We start from the raw sequence: 23,399 nt of genomic DNA on the forward strand, positions 1-23,399 counted from the left end.
ACCACAGCATCAGCTTTGTGCTTGTGTCTCACATGTTTCTTATCTCTTCAGCCTTAGAAGCAACTGTAGAAACATTTCAGGAGTAATTCTGTCTTGGGAGGGGGATCTTCCATAACTTTTATTGTTGCATCTTCAACTGGTAGCTCATCTGCCTAGTGTACACCAGAGCTAACTGGAGTTCTGTGTTGATCAGTGGCCTGGCAACCTCTGTTAATGTCTCCCCATCTACCACAAGAAGCACTCTGGAGGGCAAGATGTAGGTCTGTGGTTGGTGTACCAGTGAGGTATAATAGCAGCTGATTCTCCAATTCTTCCTAAAACTATCTATCATACAAATAGGCTTGAAAGAACAGCACTCGTTTAAAATATGTTTTATTATGCTGCTTGATGCAGTGTATGTCCCTTTGGATTGATTATAGCAATTATTCCTAAACAGTTCCATAAATGTGTCTATTTCCAGCACATAATGAAGATGTAAAATTGATCCCCAAGGAAACAAAAGTAAACTTTCACTTCTGCTTGATACATGTCTTTCAACATCTGGGAACTCAATGGGGCTGATTCCCTCTAATACTCTCACCATTTAGAGGGATGAAAAGCAAAAACCTAGAATGTACATTAGTTGCATTTACACTCACTAAAAATGCTGCCTTAAAATTTAATTGCTATAAATAACACTGGCACTGTCTTTTTACAGTATTGAAAAAAATTCAATAGGCAATACGAATTCTGTGAAACAATGCTGACAATTCACAATAAGATTTGGATATTACCTAAAGATTTGATGGTTGAGATTTTTGTTTCATAGTCTAACTTACTCTGTTTCAATACTGTTAATTCCCCTTTTCTTTTTCTCCTGGCTCTCTGTGAGACTCTCAAAATCCTTCCTTCAGGTTTGTCCTCCTAAATTAGGAAAAAAAAAAAAAAGAGTACAGTAACCTCATTAGCTTAGAGGTCTAGTATGAGAAAACTTGAGATACCACTGAAGGTTAAGCTGTGACTTCATTTAAAAGACTATTGACCCAGCTCTCTCCTACCTACAAACATGCAGATGTCTAAAAGAAGCCAAGTGAGCCATCAGTGACAAATCACAGCAAAGACAGAGAAAATGACAGGCAGAAGGACTCTCACCACCTGGCACTCAGCCAGTCAGTCTTGCCTGACCCAGGGACAGATCAGGAAGCCTTCAGCAGGCCTTGCTGAGATAACAGTAGATAGTAGTAGTAGATAGATAACAGTATCTTTGGTATGTTCATGCTTCCAAAATAATTTAAAGAAAAACCTATCTACAGATTTTGTGTATTTTTTTTCAATTGTACAGTTCCTTTATTAAATACAAAATGGCACTAATCCTTTTTATTTATTTCACTGTTTGTGTATTAACAGTTTTTTGAGCAGCTGAGCAGAGTAAGTACTTCTCTGGGAGGGCAGATGCATGGCGACAAGAAGGTGTCCCCTAACTTTTGCCTAAGATACTGCTACACAAAGAGCTGCAAATTCCCTCCTGACAACTCTAGTGTCTTCAGCCTTTTGACAATTCAGTGGTTGCAGAACTCTGCCCTTCTCCCTGAAAACTGTGCTCCCTCCAGGTAGTGTCACAGCTATTGGGAAGAAAACAAATGTTACAGGAAAACAAACATTATGGGAAAGCACTGTGGTAAGCTTTCTCTAAAATGAAAAATAAATCCAAAAGGAAAAAACTCAACAGGTGCCCCAAAGCACAATACACTGCAACACAAGAGGAAACCAAGTTTTTGGCTACGATTTACAAAGGCAAATTACACTAAGAAAATGCAAAGCATTCCCTTTTTAACTGTAGTGTAGCTTTCTTTGTAAATAAATTATTGGTCTGTAGTTATTTATTCATGTGCGGAATGACAAAGTAACAGGTGTTGGGAAATATGTACTTCTGTTTTTCTATGCTGAAGACATGGCAAGTCTAGGTTAGCATCACTTTTCCTTTAAATTCTTTTTGTTCTGTTCTTAAAAGAGAAGGGAAAAGAGATAAAAACAGTTTTATCAGTGCATTGTCAATAATTACAATTTACTGCTGAGGCATAATTAAATTGGCAAATGAACAAACTACTTATTGTGGCTCTGACAGAGTGATGAAGTCACTTCTCTTTATGGACTGATGTAGCTACTGACATTGCAATACAAGGCAAAACTCCTAACAAAATACTTGCAGGAATGGGTTTATGATGCATACTAACAATTTCATCAGGATTTTCCTTCTTCTCCCCATTATCTCGGGACTCTTCTTTGAGAGGTAATTTGGCTTTTCTTTTCCGAATGCCTTTAGAATCATCTTCCCCATTGCATTCCATGCTGGGATTTTCCTCCTTTGGTTCTCTATCACAAGAGTAAGACAATGACACAAAGCCAGTATTAATTTACTTTTCATATTCATAAAACAAGCAAAAAAAGCAAGTAAATGTGTGGGTCCCACAGTATTATACCAAATATATTCTAGAAATACTACTGAAAATTAAGTCTGTCAAAAGAATTAATATGAAAGACACACAATAGCAACTGCAAAAGGAAAGCTGTCAGCTTATGCTGAACAAGTTCTACATGTTTTAAACAGTGTGTCTTTTTCCATGTACCATCAAGTCTCTTGGAGAAGCAAACTGTGAAATGTTTAAGACTGCAGGGCAGTTTAGAGATAGGAAGGCAAAGGTAATTGTTAAGTCTGACAAATCCAATTGGAGAAAGCTGTTATGTGACTGTACAAATTGCTAAACAAGAAATCAGATCAGAAAACTTTGAAGCAATTAGCTAAAAATGAAGGAAAATGTACAAAATCATAAATGTTAAAAACTGCCATAATCTAGCAATATGCAATACAGAATAGACATAGTAACACAAACATGCTTTTATGATGAAATGAAATGCACTAACTGAAAAAAATTAACTGAGAAACTGCAGTATGCTCATGTTTTCACTCACTGTCATCTATAAAACAGCTCTTGCACTTAATTATAATTAACTTACCACCCCAACCATCTCATTACTGATTATCTTAATTCCAAAGACTATGAAACAGGGTGGGAGTCTGACACTGATTCATGCATCCCATAGACTGTTCTACTGCTTGCATCTGACAGCAGAACATAGCACACTCTGAGTAAAAAGGACTGCCTTCAATGTCAGTGTTAGACAAAACCAAATGTTGTTACGGCATTTACACAAAAAACAGTGAAAAGAACATTTTAAACCAATGGTGACACCAAAATTTGTCTGCTCAATATCACCCTTTGTCCCACCATGAACATTTTATCCCACCACTTCATTTTCTCATGCTGCATTTATGCCAAATTCTTTGTTTCTATGCTTCATTATAGCACCTACTTGTTTTTTACTTGCTGGGCACATTTCTGGCTGCAAAATTTCCCTTCAGGAACAAATTCTTCTATGGTACCATAGTGGTAACAGTTTTCACAGAAAACAAGTCCATCCACTTTTGCAGTTTCCTTCAACCTTGTGGGGATCCCTGTCTTTTCTGAAAAGGCTGCACAATGACAAAAGTTAACTTCACTTAGGTAGAGGCGATACATTTCCAACCATCCTCAGCAAACCTTGCCAAGCAAACAGAAAAACATCAGCCACACCACTCTTGTCAGAATGAAGAACTAGGAGTTCGTGTTTGTATGAGGTCCATATTACTGACAAGCAAGTTGGGTTTTCATGTTGCAGCAGGAGAGAGGAACCCACTGATTCTATAATTCTGTCACTGCTTGATGTGGCTGCTCATAGAAGGACTGAATTTTGTGACAGGCACCACACTGACTGCTCAGAGTCATCATTGCTCAGAATCCATGACCGCATCTCCTGCTGACACGCCTATACCTATATTTGGGAGAAAAGGATTGGGGGCAATTACCTTTCATTAGGTGAAATTATTTCTGGAAGCAAATCACTGACTGCATTCTGCAGTCTCTAGCAACACCAGCTATTGCTCAGCCTCCCTGAGGTCCACCAGAAGCGAAAAATAACAGAACTTTTAACAAAGCAACCTTCAAATACTAAGTTACTCAGTCATCCTAAGCTGCAATATCCCCACAACAGACATATAGCCTAGGAGAGGCTATATCAAGGAGAGAATACAGATCCTTTGCCTCCCAAGTATGAAGCACGGTCAAGTACTCCAACCTCTAAAGCAGGTTGTTGTCTTTGCACCTCCCTGAAAGGCAAATTTCAAGTCACAAACTATTTATTTTGCTTAAGCACTGTACAGTCTTTGAAAGCAGAGTCAAATGAACTCTTGCATGCAGGCTATCTCCCCTAGAAGAATATATAATGTGTGTTATATTTACACACCAGCATAAGTGACTCAAAAAAACTATTTCCTCTCACAATGGAAAATTTTAGCAATGTTTTTACTTTTAGGGAACACTAAATTAATCAAGAACAGTGTAAGGCAGTAGCAGAATTCTTACTTGATGTATTTATGTGTCCATAAACACAGCTGAATTCAGTAGAAACACAATTTTTTTGTTTTGATTTGTCAAACTGTACTGTCAGTAACTGTGATCTCTCAGTCTAAGCAGAGAGCCTGTTGAGCTACTACACTATCACAATGTTGCTGCTCTCATCGCAGACTTGAAACTTGAATTAACAATCATAGCCTTGCTACAGAACACATTAACTGTGGTCTGGAGCTTCAGACATCGGGGGGGGCCCAGACTACTTTCCCACCAGTGTAAATGTTCTACACGACAATTATGATCTAATGGCGACGGAGCAGCAAAGGAAAACTATCACTGGCTTTGCTTCTCACCGTTATAGGGCTGATTATTAAACAAAAATTGTTAAGTCTGCTTTTCAAAGGACTTAATGCATATTTTAAAAGAACATTGATGTAATGTAATGTCAACAAGGAAAAAACTAGGTAGTTGTAGACAATTGCAAAACCAGTTGTGATATTCTCTTTCCCACTACTCCATAATTACTGGAGTCAGTGTAAAAAGATTGCAGTAATTTAGGACCATGTAAATCAACCTTCCTTGAACAAAACAGATGTTTCTTACTCCAGTATTTTAAATTGAGGAAACACCTTATCTGGTAGACAGATACTACAATTCTTAGAATGTCATCATTTAAGAGAAACATAAGCTGTTTCTACAGACTGATTTTAATACTGCACAAAAGCACTGTGGGCAGGAGCAAGGCATCTATGTGGGTTCACACTCCACATCTAGCACTGACATCGGTGATGGCAGCTGAGCAGATCATATGAAGGCATTTTGCAGTGCACAAATGAACTCTAGGCAGTTAGTAAAGTCTGTGGGCAGTCTGGAGAACCAGCTCAACAAAAATGACCTCTAAAAAATTCTCAATAATTTAAAGAAAGTTACTATTTCGCACATTAAATGGAGGAAAAATACCAATTCTAAATTTAGAGAAAATTACTGTAGGGAAAAAATCATGTCTGTAATTGAACTTCAGACGTTTACCAGTGGAATTATTTCCTTTTAACTTGAAATAAATTAGTTTTCATACTTATTTACATCCCAAGAAACAGGTTACTTCATCAGAGATGAACTGCACCCATTAAAGCCAAGTAAGTTGTTGGTTTTTTATTTTGGAGGCAAGCTTTAAGGAAAACTGATACATTAAAGAAACTACAGTCTACCACAGAAAATGTTTACTGCCTCTTAACTGACCTTCTTGAGCAGTTGGAACCATCCAGGTTGTGGTAGCAGTTGCCTTTTTAACACTTTCCATCTCAGTTTCATCTGTAATCACTTCCAGGGCCCCAAATTCATTGACTCTAAACTGTAAGACAAAGCAAATGGCATAGAGTATAGTGAAAATTTACTAGAAGTCTTTTGGACTATCTTCTATTCAATATAGTTTTTACATGGTGTTCTCACCACACTGCCTATTTTCTATGTGTTTCTGCTTATCCCCGTGGAATTCAAAACAAGCCTTTCTTGTTTCTATCAAGTCAAATGTGAATTCATTTTGATATCTATAAATATTAATTTGCAATATATACTGATACAGATGCCTCCACATACAGATCAGTATCTAACTTACACACACAAATAAAATCAGGAACAGAAATTCATGGGAATTTGAATTTCTAACCATATGTTTTTCATTGCCAGCAGAATAACACACTCCAGACACTGAGTATTCTTTCTGAGGACAAGGGACTTGAATGAACACACGCCAAATGCTTCACAGAGTACAGAAATTTCAGCATCCTCTGAAAACACAGTACTTCACCACTATAAAGTGCACATAAACAAACATCTCAAGGCAGTTTATGAGGTGTTTAATTACACGCTGAATGTGATATTACTGTCAGCCAGACACAAGGCTCAACAATACCCCACATGCTGTGCTTACACTGGAGCACCACGAGTTATAGCAGTCCTGCTGCCAGCAGAAAAGTTTCTTCCCAATGCCGTAGTGATTACAGCACTACCACATGAAAATAGCTTCCCAGTCACTGCGTGGTCTGCAGGCCCAGCTGCTTGCAGGGGTTTAGCTCAAGGCAGTGCTTTGTCCCTGACTGTCTGCTCTGAACAGCAAATGGGTGCCTTCGCCACAGAGAACAGGTCTTTATCAGTGTGGTACTCTCACCAACGGCTTTCAACAGGAAAAATTACACCTGAGAGAGTCTTTCAAAGCTTCACCAGAGAGAATACTCCTTTAAGGCAGTAGCATGAAGCCTATTACTATTTCTCTGGTCAGGCAAATTTACCCTGGGAAAATGAGAAAGGGAATAACTGCCTGGCATTACACTGGCCCTCTCTGCGCCTCCAAAAGCTGTTGAACACATCACTCGCATTCACTTTGGACCCTGCTATGGTACAGTACTGAAAAAAAGCCATTCTGGCTGCAAGCAAAGGTGACACCCAAATACACATAATACAATATTGTGCTTTCAGTAATACAGTCCTTGCAGCCTTACCATTTGCAATGAGCCAATAGTTCCTAAGGAATGTGAACAGCTAAGAAATAATACGCTCAGGGGAGTGAAAGCAAGAAGATGCCCTCACACAACCATATGATGTCTGGAGCTAAGATTCTAACCTGTGATCAGCTATGCTCACATCAGATATGAAAGCATGGACAAAGTGTTGATAAATCCATCTGGACTGAAATACCACGAGGTCAACTTTGAAAGGCAACCAAATGCAGTAAACACCACGTGCTGATACTTCAGTTTGTGGAGAGACATCCATGCTGTTCCACCCAGAACAAAGCAGCAGAGTTACTATTTGGCAGAGTCTTACAGCTGACTTAGGGACTCAGTCTTGTTCCTATTTTGGTTAAGCTCATTTTTGCTATTGGTGCTTTGCTGCCTCTGCAACAGGTGGATGCCAGAGGAAAACCTTCCTTGCTTTCAAGAGCTCCAACTCTGCAAGAGCTGTCTCACAGCAGGCAAGCTGTGAACATGGACCAAGACACCTGCAGGTTGCTGCAGCCTAGCAGCCGACTGGGAACAGGAAACACTCTCCCACACCTTCATACAAGATCAGCTGGACCATACATACACCAAAGGTGTTTCTGAACAGTCTTGGGATACCTAAATACCTGGGATATTTCTGCATGATTTGATCAACGTCCAGCCCTGACACCACACACACATTCCTCCTTCACCACGGCCTCCCATGGTATGTAAGGGCATCACCCCAGGTGAAGCAGTGACTTGCCAGCCCTTCTGGCTCCAGAGGACTGACTGATAGGCACCAAACAATGGAAGACAGATGACTGTAAGGAAGGTTGCTCCCAGCTACCCCTTCCCTGGAGGCTGTTAACAACAGCAAGAGCTGAACCACTAAGGAAAAGCTCTTCAACAGTCAGGCCACCATGCTAAGATGGTCTCAGTGATGCGGAGTAACAGCTTGCTACTGCCTTAGCAGGCGGGAGGGCACAAGAGTCCAACTGGACACTGCCTCACTGACCACTGTAACTCCTGGTTTTGCCTGCAGCCTCCGCTTTACCAGTGTCAGAGGCCTCTGGCCCCTGTTTCGATGCAAACTTGAATTCACATCTGCTCTCACTCCCTATTCCCCCAGCAACAGCATCAGTGCTAATGCATCCGCCGGGCTCCTTGCAGCTAACCAGAACAACGCCTCAGACCTGGGGAGCCATACTCTGGTTTTAGTTTGGGAGAGGAAAAGACATAAACAACTTGAGACAAAGGTTAATTGCTTAAAAACAATATAAATAGATGTACAAAGCAGCATGCTGCACAAAGTCATCACAGGAAAAGAGCTGCCAGAGCAACATGCCAACTCGTGTCTACTGCTGGAAGCATGACAAAAAGGGATCTAGATTAATGGTGGTTTATATGTCTATGAAAAAAATTCAACACATTTGTCTCTTCTACTTAGAAAGTAGGCAACAGAAAACCTAAAAGTAAAGGTTTCATCATAGTAGTTCCTCCAAGCCAAAATACAGTAAGAACAGTCATCCCAGACACTTCCCTAGGTGTCTTGACAGTTTGAAATTTCACAGCAGGTGACACAGAAGGAAAGAAACAGTGCCATTGAGCTAACTTCTGAGGATGGATCCATAGGTTTCTGAGAACTAAAAATTTATTTTCAAGTCACAAAACTCCCCAAGTAAATACAGAAACTTGCATTGGATGAAGGGATTTCCCTTAAATCTGCATTCATTGCATCAAACAGTAAAATTCCTCTTGACGGAAACTAAGTCAGGCTAATCATTACCAATTACTTTACAAATAAATTCATAAAAACCCTGATTTTTGTCACTTCAATGTTTTAAAGAGAAAAAATTATAAGGCTTGTTGGGTACAAATTTAATCCACTTGACTTTTGTCAAATGCCTACTGGCAAATTTTAAGTAACCTCTTAAGATAATTCTCTGTCCCACCCTATGGAGCCAACAGTCTTAAAAGATCAGACAGCAACAAATAAGAGAAAGAAACCTCAACGCTTTCCTGAGCAAATTCACAGAAAGATAAACAGGAATAAATACAACATTTGGATAGAAAATTTAACTTCTGAAGTTTCATGTATAGGTGAACAACGAGGGCAAAAATACATGTGCTTCAAGCAACTGCAATTCTTTTTACACAAATATATTGTAACTGAGTTGGCAAGATGAGTCCAACTGCTAGCAGGTAAATATACAACACAGAGCTTACTCAGCTGCCTTGTCTGCAGTTTCCACAAGAACAGTAACTTTAAGAACAGTAGCTTCCATTTAAACACCATTAGAGATTCCTTCCAGTCAGAGCTGAAATACATTTTCACATTCTCGGGAAACAATACTAAAATTTCAGCTTATATGACTGTTAATTTTATCTCCAGGAACATTTTAATATTCATTCAACACATAACAAACATACTGAGGAAAGAGCCAAGGCTTAAATAAATAATAATCAAACATTATCAATAATTTTTGAACCATTTCTGCCTGTCCACGTGCCAAGTTTTTCTACATGGACCAAAATCACTTTCAATTAACATTTTCAAAAAAATTAAAATTGTATGAAAATTTGCACAGGACTGGAACAATTATCGTAAGTCACTGATATGAAGCCTTTGTCTATTGCAAGCAATAGTAACACATGAAGTATTTCATAAATAGTAGTTTCAGAAGCAGCGAGATTTTATGTTACCAGTGTCACTGGACTGAAAGTACATTCCGGAATTTCTTTCTTGAAAAACCTCCTTTTGTGTTTCAATTTCCATGTATTCATAGTCACATTGTACCCATTTTCTCTTAAGCCACATCACCCTATGGATTACACAGCCATAGTACCCTAACATTTACTGTCTTGGTATATGATAAAGCAAGGAATTATGTACCTCCTCAAACTTGATTTTATTAAGCTAAGCACAAGCTACTTCTGTTTTTATGAAATTGTGCTCAATCTTCTTGTTCAGCCCGTTATTCTTGGCCCACCCTGTACTGTGCTGAGCCAGGGAAGTCCTAGGGAACACGACAAAGCATAACACCAAAAGTGGACCGCTGCTGCCTCTCCTCCAGTGGGTTTCCAGAGCATTTCCATTTCTAATGGAAGTTCTTTGCCTTATCCTGCTGGCTGCAATATGCTGCAGTTTTATGTAGGGGTAATTAAATGTTAAAAGAGCTTTTGGTTCTCTTTCTCCACATTTCATAAAAGTGCTCTTGAGCATTTTTCTCTACATGGGATGAAAAAAAATTGCAAACAATGCAAAATGTCTATCATATTGCAGATTAATTCTTACAAACTCAAACCTGTTGGGAACAAATAAATACAATCTAGTGTCAAATTAAGTCCCCATTGTTACATATGTCCAATTCAGAGCAACAGAAATCAGACCATCAGTGTTTGCTGTTACTTGTGCCCTCTTAAGAATGTGAAAGATCTCATCAGTTCCCACAGACAGCAAATCAGAATAAAGGTTGCTATCATTTTATATATGGTAAAATTATTGTTTGGGAGAACTGACAAATTAAATGGGGAAAAAGGAAGAACAACTGAAGTGCAAAAGAAAAAAAAAAAAACAAAACCCCCACATATGTTAATGCACAGCTTTAAAATAAATTAGAAAAATCAGCCAACACTACCATCTACTGGGCAAGATAAGGACAAAGAGTTTATTGCAATAAAGACAATTGTTGCTGCATTCTGACAGTAACTTCAGCAATAAAACATATCCTGACACCTCAACAGTGATTGTGGACACACTCAGAAGAAACCTGCAAAATTTTTATTATCCAAAACAGAAGTAAATTGGGTAAACGCTTGATGCTCTTTATGCCTATGAAGCAGCTAAGCTTGAAGCAGCAGAATTACACAGCAGTTTCTCAAGAGGACTGACACCTGGAACTTCAGTGATACAAGCCGAAGAACTACATTCTGATCTCTGGCTAGCAAAATGTTATCATCATTCTTGATGTTAATCACCATTTAGTCACAGGGGTTTCAGTGGGACTGCTCATCAGCAGAAAATCAGAGCTTTTCTGGCATTTCACAGCTTCTTGTCTCTTTATAGCAGTGGAATTGCCTGTCACCATTGAACTGTCCAACCACATCCTGCTACATGCCGAACTATTTTTTACGTATTACTTAAGTTGAATAGGTTATTAAATGCCAGAGCTTGTCCATTTAACCAGATCCCTCTTCCCTGTGTGTGTGATACACTCTTTACATGCACAATCACATACTATTCTTTCCACAGAACCCCTGCCCCAGGCAAGGGCTGGACAGCATTCAGAAAAATGAGGCAACTGTTGGTATTTTTATACTCTTTCTTCAAGCAGTAAAGCCAGTCTTATTTACTCTGCATGATTTGAAAGCAGAATGACTGTTTATTCTCTTTAAAAAAAACAACAAACCAACAGCAAAGAACATGTATCTAAAAAAGCTTTAGGCAGTCTAGCAATTACTGTTACAATACAGTGCCAAATAACTCCTGAAACAAAATCTCTGTTCTCAGCCACTTAAAAAAGAAAAAAAGCCCTCTCTTGCTAGCTCTTCATCCTTCTGAGTACTCTGCTCCCAACTTATTTTAAAGCACTCAGTAAGCATGTGATCCCTTACACTTGTCTCTTCACAAAATTTTGACTCTTTCAGGGATAGAGAATTTCAGGGAAATGTGCTCCTGCACCTGATAATTCCATTTCTTTAATGATGAGAAGGGATCCTGCCTGCACACTGCAACTCTGCAAGAAAGGCAAAAGACAAAGAACTTAAATAGGATCCCAGGTATCTAGGGCTCCCTAAATCATCAACAGCAGAGATTAAATTCCTCACCACGACCAAAGGGCAAGGCCAGACCCACTTTCACTGGAATGATGCTGTCAGCAAGAAAGTCAAGCACATCCACCAATCTTGGATTGGTTTTAAGATGCTTCAGTAACACTGCAATAGGCTAATCCTTAAGTAACAAAGATGAGAGAGCAATTTGCACCCAAAAGGGCTTTTTCCTACCTGGACAGGCACAGGCAGGAAGGGATTGCTATCAAATCATATCCTTCCAAAAATAAAAATAATAGGAACATTCTCTCATCACTGCTGAATGGAAAGCTTAAGGTACCATCAAAAAACATGTACGTTTAGCAAGAGAGACTGACATTTTCCCAGCATATACCAATACCTCAGTCTTGTCTGCAGTAATGTTTATCTATTTTATTCTTAGACACTCCTCAGGCTCTTCCAAACCCCTCCATCCTGCTTCAAGTGCTCAAGAATTATCTTGGTACCAGAGGGCTTCCCACTGATTTCTCTACACTGCAAACTCAGTCTGCCTTATTATCTCCACTTGAGTAGGAAATTGCAGCTAAACAGACTTTCTTAAGGTGACACATAAATCAGCAACAGAGCTAGAAGTCAAGGCCTGCCAAGATGACGCTTATTGATCCAGAAGTTGACCTACAAGGCAACCCTGGCTCCAAATTATTTTGGCCAGAATATTTCTAAATACAAAACACTAATATCTCATGGGAAGCCCAAGCTAGCAACAAATAAAAAATGGCTACCTGCCAAAATTTTGGTTCCAGTGAGTTGTTCAGCACTGCGCAAGAAGGCTGGGGCAGAAGCAAGTGCTAAGCTTTCCTGTGTGGGATTCACCTGCAATAATCACAAAGCTATTCCTTTTCCTTCCTGAAACCCTCTGCCCTGTTGTTTACAAGTTTAACAGCATCTACAGCAAATGGTACCAGGAGATTTTGTGGTAAAATAGCATGTGATCGCTTAAGGGAAGACTACCATGACTACACATGAGGAAACCCAAATAATGATCCAAAGGCAAACCTAAATTTCTTGCCTCTGCAGTTTTAACAATTTTAATAGTGAAATTTCCATTTTGGGTTTTTTTTTTTTTCTTACATAAGGTTGAGTCATCTTATGACATTGCAAAGTTTCAACCAGAAATCTGTGGCAATGAAGCAGAGCAAGAGCTAATGAATTACATTAAATTGCAACAGAATAAAGTTAATTTCATGAGGAAAGGACCAAGCCACTAGGTAGATCAGCTGGGGCTCACACATAGTCAGAGAAAGTGCCCATCTACCTTGCTTTCTGCTCGCTATGGTACTTCTTACCAACTTCCCTGCAGAGAATCCATCTTCTCTCTGGAACAGCACCTTCCCAGTGCAGGCAGTGATTTCACCAGTTACCAGCAGCTGATGTTCCCCAGGGACACCACTCTCACAGACTGTCCTGCCTCTCCAGACACCAAGTGCAGCACATGCCACCATGTGATAACAGAAACAGCTTTGCACTGAAGAAGCACTGTACTAAGTTACTGCCCGAGATACTATTGATGTTTCTGTAATAGTGTGAGAAAATAAGTTGTTCTCAAATTGTTAATTACCTCAGGCAAGCCTGAAAGCAATTTCAGAACAGGCAGGTGGAAGGATGTACTTTACTGCCTTGAGTTGCTGCACCCCTGCATCCAAGAGCACAGCAATCCAAATCATTGTGACCTTCTTTACAGCACTGCTGGAAATACCGAACACCACTGGCCATTATTGCACCATTCAGTTTCACTTCTCTAGTTTGTTTTCTACAATATTTGCTGCCCAACCTTATTTACAGGTTAATTTTTTCATCATCAGATCTTAATTCTTTTTCTTTATGTTCAAGCACAATGGGCAAGCTGGAAATAACAACCAAAATTCTGTCCACGCAGTATATAACTGCTCACTTTCCAAACACAGCACTAGAAAATGCATTAAGAAGTACTTCATAAACTTCTGTCACTGCAGTAGGAAGTGACTGTAAATTATTACAGCTTTTCCAATTTAATGAGTATATTTAAATCTTGAAGCCATGGTGTTACTGTGTGCACTCAGCACAGAGATTCAAAAAAAATAAAAATAAAAAGAGGGAGAGAAAAGAGGAGTATTTCACATTTACATTCACACCATGCAGAATAACTGGTAAGCATTGATGTTTTTCAGATGAGCATACATTACTTTGCCTGCCACATGAAGGCATTCTGTAATTTGTAAACTATTTTAAATTCCACTGGAATTCAAGTTTTCTGTTTTATTTAAACATCTTGAAAGAACTAATATACAATGCTAAAATTTTTGTTCACAGTCTTCAGAGCATCATACTGTACAATTTTTAATTCTCCCTACTGCCTGTGTAATTTGAAATTCTAGCATTTTCCACAACTACTCACTACTTATCTGTCACACAGCATGCTCAAAGCAGCGTTCAAGGAGTGTTAACTATTTTTGCTGAAGATTTTTAACAAAATCTGTATGAGAACATACTCCCACAGCCTTCTCCAACTACAAGCAACAAAACCCTAACAATTAACAGTGCCCAAAGTCATAGGAAAAGAACACTTTCAGCATTTTAGTGGTATTGAAACAGATGCAGGAATAAGAGACTGGCATGGCTGAGAATGGAAGCTTGGTATTGATTTGGCTCCCTTGTTTTGGTTAGACTGGGAAGTGAGTGCCCCCTGGTGCAGCTCATCTCACTGAAGTCTGGTAGGCATGAAACTGCCTATAGGACTTCACAACAGAAACAAAACATCCAAGTATCTATATCTAATTTAGATGTTCTTCTGTATCATAAAAAAATTAGATTTAAGAAATTATTGAGGAAATTAAGGAAAAGTTATTTTTAAATGTTTCAAGAAACATTTCGCTCTACTTAGAATAGTGTTTTACCAACTTTTAGTCATTCAGGAATTCATATTCACAAAAATGAAGTGGTTCTAAAAAGTATTGCCTGATAATCCCAGGCTGGATATTAATACAGCACACAAGAAAAGAGACTTCTTAAAACACGCGTATGTTAAAATAAGCATGAAGCTTCATCATGCAAGCAGTAAAGACAAGCAAATGCTGTATGATTTATATGACTAAAAATAAAGACTTCAAGTACACAACTCCCTAAAAAGTCTGTATTAAAAATCAGTATTTCAATATTTTGGTAGTGGTTTAACTTAATATGCTTAATATAGTTAACCAAATCTGACGGTTCAAAGACATTTTCCCCCAACATTTTACAAAGGGAAAGACTAAATGTGAGAATTTAGGCAACACATTGTCTGCAATTGATATTTAAGCTATTGCTTATTATTTGTTGTAAAACACCTCAGACATTCCAAGCTGTAAAAATAGAATATTTGCATTTGAGTATCTTGCTCTTCAGTGTTTTCACCATATTTTTCGAGTGCATTTTGATGTAAATACATGACAATGGTTTGATACCTTTAGTGAAACAAGTCTATTATAATTTTTGAAAGAAACATGCAGGCTTACAATAAGCAAGTGCTAGGTAATGTCATTTTCCTTAGGTTCAGGACACAATAGTAAAATACTGTGTGGTCAGGACAGTTAAGGTAAATAATCCTCATTCACCCCATTCTGAGAATTCCACAAAGAGCATAACATACCTTCCGTGATCACAATTTCAAGTGATTAGTCACCCTTTTAACCATCAGTATTTAGAAGCAGTCCTGAAATATGAGTTATTGCAATTATCATAGAAGCTTTAAAGTCCCTACTATTTTAACAGCTCAAATTGTTTTGTTATCCATGTAAACACCTAGCCACTCACTGAATCTAGATGCTCCCTGGTACAGTGACCTCCTCAGGCTAATTCTGCATTGTTAGAAAATATTTTTCCTTCAGTCAGTCTTAAAATGGCTCCATTTCAATTTCATCCCTTTCTTCTCTTCAACCCCTGGCTTTTGTATTTAAAAAAATGCAAACAAGCAAACAAACCCCCCAGATAATAACCTAAAAAAGAAGCTGCCAGGCCAATACTCGGTATCTCTCACCATTCTGGGTAGACTACTATTGTACCTCTGAATGCACCCTTCCTAATGCTTGGATCAAAGAAAGAATCTCTGTCCAAGAATCAAATATATGTTTGTTTTCAAATTAAAATAAATATGTAAACGAAACAAAAGAGCAGCTTTAAAATGAAGCTCATGTTTTCATGAAAAGGACATAGTTAAGAATCTTCTTACATGTTTTCTTGAAGTTACCCTGAGCTACCTCCCAGCTCCTTCCCCTCACTTTACACAGAAACTTTCCCATTCCTCTACTAATTAGTGACTCAAACTTTGCTTCAGTTTTGTTTGACATAGGGTAACCACAACTGAAAAAAGCAGAAACCAGTGATTTCTATGAGATTATTATATTTTCTTGCACTGTTTCCTTCTCTATTGCTCAAATATTCCAGTACTACACTTCCCTTTCACACAATGTTGCTTAATTTTAAAAGCCTGGATTCTTTTAAAATATGCAGAACCATTCAGGCATGTAGAAGCTGATCACAGTCTTGGCTATCATCATCACCATGAGATGAAGTCTGAAATTCTGAAAGAAGCCAACGAAAGGAAACAGCAGCACTGGACTTCAGAAAAGGCGTATTTTGGCTTGTCCAGAGATCTGCTTGGCAGGATCATATAGGAGACTGTTTTAAAGGGTAAATAGGCCCAGGAAGTCTGTCTCCCTCTCCAGGGACTTCACACCAGGAGAATGAGGCATGTCAATGTGCAAGAAGTTAAGCAAACACAGATGAAGGCCAGCATGAATGACTAGTGACTCCTGACTTTTTTCAAAAAGGAAAAGAAGGTAAGCAGAATGTGGAACAGGAAACTTTATAGACAAGATATATAGTGATATTGCTGTAGTGTACAGTGATAGAATTAGGAAATCCAAAGCTCCATCAGAGAATAAACAAGCAAAGGCAACAAGAAAGGCTTCCCTATGTGTGCAGGCAGGAAGAGCAAACTATGTAATTGAAGGGAATGGCTGATAACCCGAAGTGCAGTGTTGCTGCTCAGATAGACCTCAACATACTGAAGAAAATGGGCTAAGAAGATACCATGCAAGTCCACCAAAGCAGGCACTAGGCCCTGCACCTGGAACAGAGCATCCACATGCACTAGTTCAGACCAGGAGCTGGCTATCTGAGAGCAGCTTTGCAGAAAACCAGTGAGCTGAACGAGTCAGCAATGTGCCCTGGCAGCAAAGGTGGCCAGGAGCACCCCAGGCTGCCTGAGCAAGAGGGCAGCCAGCAGGACAAGGGAATGCATCATTCTCCTCCATTTAATAATGCTGATGAGAGCATATGCAGGCTGCTGTGTCTAGCAGGAGAAAGGCATTCACATACTGGAGCAAATCCACCAAACCTGGTAGGGGCTGTGGCACATGACAGCAAGAAGCTGAGTGAATCCATTTGCTCAGTCTTAAGAACAGAAGGAGAGATTTTACTGCCGTCTTCCAGCAGTTAATGGGCGGATATAAAGGGGGAAAGAGCCAGGTTCTTCTCAGATGTGCACAGTAGAAGGACAAGAGGCAACAAGCATAAGCTACAAAAGGAGAAATTCCAACAATGTATCCATGAAAGGAAAAAATTACTATGAGTGTAGACAAATGCTGGAACAAGTTGCCCAGAGAGACTGTGGTATCTCCAACCCTGGAGATAACCAAATCCTGAGCAACCTGATTTAACATGCCCTGAGGCAACCCTGAGGTCTGGGGTACTCAGTCTGGGTGGTGGCTTGAAGTTCTCTGCAAAACAAATTATTCTACAAGTTTATTGCACTGTTCTGTGACTAAAACAAAAAAAAATTCAAACAAAACCACAAATCAAACAAACAACCTAAATACCAATAGAAAAACACGTCCACAACATGTATGTCTTGAATTTCAAACATTTTTTGACTCTTTACTTCAACAACAGAAATCCTATCAGCCACCAAAAGAAAAAAAGTTGTTTTAAATGCTACAGATTTTCTTTTTAGATTCCTTTCAAAACAAACTATGAGCAAACTACATCAGTTTGAATGATATGAAAATAGTGACTTTAGTCAACAGGAAATAGGTACAAGATAGTCTCTAATACCAAAACTGCAAGCACAGCAAAGGACACCTTCTGACGACACAGTAAAAAGTGTGAGATAAATAAAATTAATTTGAAAACACAATAAAATAGTTACAATTTACTTCAGGAAGCTCAACCAGTGTGAAAAATGTAAGCAAAATTACTACTCCAATATAATTCAGATTTCTAAACTGTACCAAGCCCAGAAGTACTCACTTTATTCATCTTTCTAGGCACCCACATGCCGAAGCACAGCAAAAATAAACTATTTTTAGAAATAGAAAGAACTAAGAATGTAAGACCACGAGAGTCACTGACAGTATGAAAATTCTTAGTGATACAGTAATATAATGCTCTAAGTGGACTGAATTTTCACACTTTTGAGATTTCTTTGGGATTTTGTGCATTTGATTAATTCTGTCTGTATAGTGAGGCAGTGCTAATTTATGCCTTCCTACGGGGATGATGGCTGTCTGTGCCAGCACCACAAACTGAATCAAGAAACTCCAGAGATAAAACCTAACAGGCTACAGTCTCTTAACTCAGAACTGCAGATTCATGTTTTATTCATAAAAGCAGATACCTACACACCAGCTTTTCAAATGCATTCTTTTGTCATTTAACACTTTTATTTCACTTATTGAAAAAATTACATGTCTTACCTTTAGGTCACTTCCTGGCAAAGTACCTATGCCATCCTTCCAGTCCATTGCACTAAATACATCAAACTCCTGACCATTTCCACTAGAGGCAGATTCATTCATGATGCATGTACTAAAAACAAACAAAAAAAAATTATCTGAAAATTCTGTAATTGGTTTAATGCATTTCACATACACTGATGTAACAAAAGCAAGGGGAAATCTTTTTAAAACTTTGAAAATAATACCTGTTTCCCACACTAGGAGGCAATGAGGCTGTACTGGAGAGAAAAGAAAAATTTTAAACTGCAAATAAATTGACATGAGGAAAACATTTCAAGTACACTTAAAAACATCTGTTCTGGGAAAGGCAAGACATGAGTGCATGCCTATAATAAATACATTAAGCACTGATTAACAGAACTGCATTTCCTTAATACTGGATAACATGCTGATGTGACTGCTTTACCCAAGTTCAAATTAAAATTTCAAAATTAATTTGAAACTGTCAGCTTCCCCATCTGACTCAGGACACTTCAATATTCTTTATCTGTTTCCATAAAATTTGACTAAATTTTGAATTGCCTTTGTAAAAACTTATTTTCATGTAGAGAAGCACATATACACCAGAGAAACCTATTGCTTTGCAAGACTTTACTGGATTCCTCTCAGAACAGTGAATAGAGAGAAGATAATATTTATCTTCAGAAATAGTACATCTGGACATCCCCTTCTGTGGCAAAAAATTTGCACAAGCTACAGAAGTACATAGCCCTTGTCTCTGGCCCCTGGCTTCAGCTCACCACTTGTCACTGCCACAAAGACACCACCAGATGCACTGAACTGCTAGTGTCTCTAGCAGCCAGTTGGGAGTTCCACCAACTTCTTCCTTCTCACTTCTCACAAACCCAGCAATCCTTAAATCTGTGGCCTGGCACCTAATTTGTTCAATATGGAACCTGACTTATTAACTTTGTTTCTGAAGAACTTCTGCCCTACGCCTAGCAGCTGAAATAACTAGTGGCAACATTGGCTGTCATTGTTTGTGAACTATTAGCAAAATCTCACCACTTCTGAAATTCACACTTTCAAAACTTTTTGAAATGTAAACTTTCTGAACTTTTAAACGAATCCTTTCTAAGCTTCATACCAGGTCTGGAGACTGCAAACTTTTGCTGCAAGTATTGGTGTTTGAAATTCAAATAGATAGAGAGCTTTCTCTGAGCTTAACCTTGCTTTCTAAAATCTAATTTCTAACATAGGATCTACTCTGAATCTGCAAATACTCTCTGGAAATCTTGACTTCTCACAAAAAAAAAAAAAAAAAGAAAAAAAAGGTGCTATTTGTTCACTCCAATAACAGCAAAATGATGCAAATGATGCAAACCAAGCAGAAGTAAACTCAGATCATCTAGAAGCTTTTTCTTAAAGATTGAGGAGGAAAATTCTTAGTTAACTTTGTTGCATGAAATGCAATTGAATTTACATTGTATTCATCAGAAAAATAGTATCAGTGACTGTAACATCACCACTACAGACAGGTACTACTCTGGTTTGGGATACACAATGTGAAGTCCCTTGTATTTCTCCTTAGTTTCATCTTCATTTCTAGCAGAAGTCTTTAAAACCCTGAGCAATACCTTACTCCATGAGTACTTTCTGTACACTACAGCAACTATACAGCATCAACAGGGTAACAGGAGTATCCACCGCTAAGAGTGAAAGCTTTTGCATTCTCCGTCATTTCATATTGCATGCAGGGTTCACAGAAAGCTCTTTGAGAAATATTTACGTATTTCACATGACAAGTTTGAAGAACAACCACATGATGCAATGTGTCTTCCCCACCATTAGGTAATTTTCTGCGAGAAAGTATTGAAAACCGTAACGTCAATGTACAAAAATTCATTTTAAAAAAGTCATTAAATCAGTGAAAACTGAGAAATTCCCCAAAGCCATAGACCTCATCCTTTAAAATCACCCCCAGGCCAAATCCCCCACCCTACCTCAGGGCAAGCTCCTGCAACACAGCTGAGATCTCTGCTTGATCTGCAAGCAGGACACCGCAGAGCTCAGCCCCACCAAGTACCACTGCAAACCAATTCAAGCAGGCTTCCCCCAAACTGAACTGCAGCACAGTGGCAGAGGCACAGGGCTTCCCTCAAGAACACAAGACCCAGGCTGCTAAGGAGTACCTGAAAAATTGGATCTCTCCAGATACCCATGAAGTTTTAGGGACATGAAACATGCTGGTTCAAGCACATTGGTGGAAAAAGCTCCCAAGATTAGCCTGGCTAAGCAAACACTAAGCTGTGTTCTGCATTGACTGAAGTCTCTAAGTCATCTTACATTATCATCCTATTCAGAGGACACTTCACTCAACCCTCCTGTGGTTTATTACATAAAACATGCTCCAATGATTTTTCCAGAAGGTATGACAGAAGTCGGGAAAAGACTTGGAAGGCTGTGGGGAAATGCTTCCTCTCAGCAGCTGCTGCACCACGGAGCAAGGAGCATCGGACAGGACAGCTGCTCCATCAGATGTTGCCATGTCCCATGGTGCCAGTCTCATTATAGACACAAAAATTACATGGTGGGTGGGAAACTGAGAGTCTAGCCTACTTAGGCAGGGAGTAAGCCATGAAAGGTAATAAAAAATTGGAAAAAGAAATGTTCAGAGCATACTTGTCTCAAGAAAACATACAAATTCTAACTTAATTGCAGCGAAGAAACTTTCCTCAGGTAACAAACAGCAATAATGACACATTCTAAAGACGTCTAAAGACATTCATTATTGCTTTCCTTTTGAAATTAACTCAGCGTCAAACTCACAATCTGTATACGTTTCACATTCTGTAGCCTTCAGAAGTGTTCTTGGTGGGGATGAAAAGGTCACAGGGCAATGCAGATAGAAATTAATTTACAAAAAGGAATTACTTTTAACAAAGTATCTGTTTCCAGCTTTTCTGAGTTTGAACAGATGACAGATAGGCCTATATCCCTCTACTAATGATAATAAGAAAGGAGATACAGACCAATAAAATGGTTACAGCAATGAGGTAGTAAAAAAGGATGAAATCATTGCAACATTTACATCTAAATCTCAGAACAAAGAAAACTAAAGAATGCCTTATCTACTCATTTTATTTTTTGTTTTTAAAGCTCTGATGTAGTTATTTGAACTAGTATAACTCCTTCTATAATGATTTCATCTGCTATCATTTCTGCTGCTGCGCTGCCAGAAAAGTAGTAAAAATACTAGATGAATATGGGGCAATGCCTGTCAGTGAATGCCAGCTGATGCGAAGGAAAGGAGATAATAGTAAGAACTTGGAGAAGTCATCTTCCAAAAGCATCTCCAAAATCCGCTTTTAGGGATGTACCTGTATCTCAGTCTTCACAGTCATAACAGAAGTGTGCTGCATATTAATATTTCAACATTAACTTTGTTTCAGACATATACAATAAATTCATTAAAATAAACATGCTTGTTAAATAAGATTAAGATACATCTTTTAGAAAAACCTTCATTTTTACCAATTGGTTCCATGATAAATAAGTACCTCACAGAGATACTGAGAATAACAGCACTAAAAATTGATAGTTTAATCTGGTGAGAGACTGTCTAATGATATAAAGCAAACAAACAGGACAGAATAAGCCAATTAACTTATAGGTAGTTTTTGAAGTAATTATAGGGTTACATACTGAATACATCAGAAAGTAGTTACAGGAGTCTTTCTTCCAGTCAATGCTTTGAGAAAACTACTTGACCGCTACCCAAATTTTTAAAGTCTAAGATGCTAACTGTGAAATGTCTACAATTTCTAACCAGTGGGGTCAGCTCAACACTGGTCACTGGGCAGCAGAGACAGATTTCAGCAGTAAAGCCACCAGTCATCATTGCCAGAGTGGCACAACATGTTTGCAGTAATTTGTCTTTTCTTCTTATAAATCCCTGTGTATTTTTACTTTTCCTTTTGAGGATTTCTGTAGCTGCTGTGACAAGACAGCCTAGCAGATTTGTTCCATACCGATCCTCTCCCCAGCTGACAGCTCTTAGGAGGAGAAGCAAAACTGGGCACACAGTTTTGCACACAGAGCTAGGGGAGGTCACAGCGAGTGACACCAAAACAGAGTTCCAAGGGTAATAGAGATCCCAAGAGAGATGATATCCTTCTGGAGCCAAGCCATGGTCCCTCTTCCCCACAGGAGTGGGTGACACCAGCACTGATGGATGTTCAGAAACAAAGGCAACAGGTTAGCGGTTTTGCCCTAACATTGTATACATTTACACATCTCCAAGGCTGCCTGGGGTAGCACCCATGAGCTAAAAGGAGACATCTTCCCTAACCCTAAATCAGGAAAACAAAGTGGATCTGAAGGGAACAACACAGTGTACCAGAGCTGCAAATACACCAACTTCCAGACACCAGGGACAAGTGGATATTCAGCTGAGTTTTATTTAACATGTAAGAATGTGAATACTACCAGCACTGACTTGTTACACTCCCAAAGCCACATGAAGCGGAATTACCACTCACAGTGTAAGCTCCCTATATTTGACGACAGTAGTAAGTTTAAGCTTCAAGAAAGCAAAAGCAAAGCAAATTGACTGTAAACCTACTGGGGTGAGCCCTCCTTTTCTCTTCACAGTCCTATCTTTGAGCTGGGCACACCCCACACTTGCCTTTTTCTCACCCTTCATATTTTTGCACCAGACTCATCGCTTAAAGAAAAACAACCACAACAGGAACAGCACAGGAAATGGTAAAATTCTTTGATGCTACCCACCATATTTTGATATGTTTTTTTCTTGTACTTTTTTAAAGGTTTTATTATTTTAATATTTCATTAAAAGAAGTATTTACAATTACACATTTTCCTCAAAAATCTCGTTTTTCATTGTTTGGAAACTACTTCACTAGTCCTGCCCCATGTTTCTATTCTCTGTGTTGAAAAGTTTTTTGAGT

At 38.7% G+C, this 23,399-nt stretch overlaps 1 protein-coding gene across 8 annotated transcripts in view; it reads right to left on the reverse strand.

Moving 5' to 3' along the window:
* The window catches only part of L3MBTL3 (L3MBTL histone methyl-lysine binding protein 3), a 76,546-nt gene that overhangs the window by 48,112 nt on the left and 5,035 nt on the right, over positions 1 to 23,399 (reverse strand). For 6 of the 8 annotated variants that reach the window (XM_085055969.1, XM_085055972.1, XM_085055971.1 and 3 more), the window contains exons 2-6: positions 18,448 to 18,559; positions 5,667 to 5,778; positions 3,352 to 3,511; positions 2,214 to 2,352; positions 774 to 903 (exon numbers count right to left, since the gene is read on the reverse strand). In XM_085055969.1, the coding sequence (XP_084912095.1) occupies positions 774 to 903; positions 2,214 to 2,352; positions 3,352 to 3,511; positions 5,667 to 5,778; positions 18,448 to 18,559 (653 nt within the window). The remainder of the gene's footprint in view (positions 1 to 773; positions 904 to 2,213; positions 2,353 to 3,351; positions 3,512 to 5,666; positions 5,779 to 18,447; positions 18,560 to 23,399) is intronic. The other 2 variants (XM_085055970.1, XM_085055967.1) reach the window with 1 other exon arrangement.

The sequence above is a fragment of the Lichenostomus cassidix genome, chromosome 3 (assembly GCF_008360975.1).
Source record: "Lichenostomus cassidix isolate B80296 chromosome 3, HeHo_3.0, whole genome shotgun sequence".
In the NCBI taxonomy this organism is placed as follows: domain Eukaryota; kingdom Metazoa; phylum Chordata; class Aves; order Passeriformes; family Meliphagidae; genus Lichenostomus; species Lichenostomus cassidix.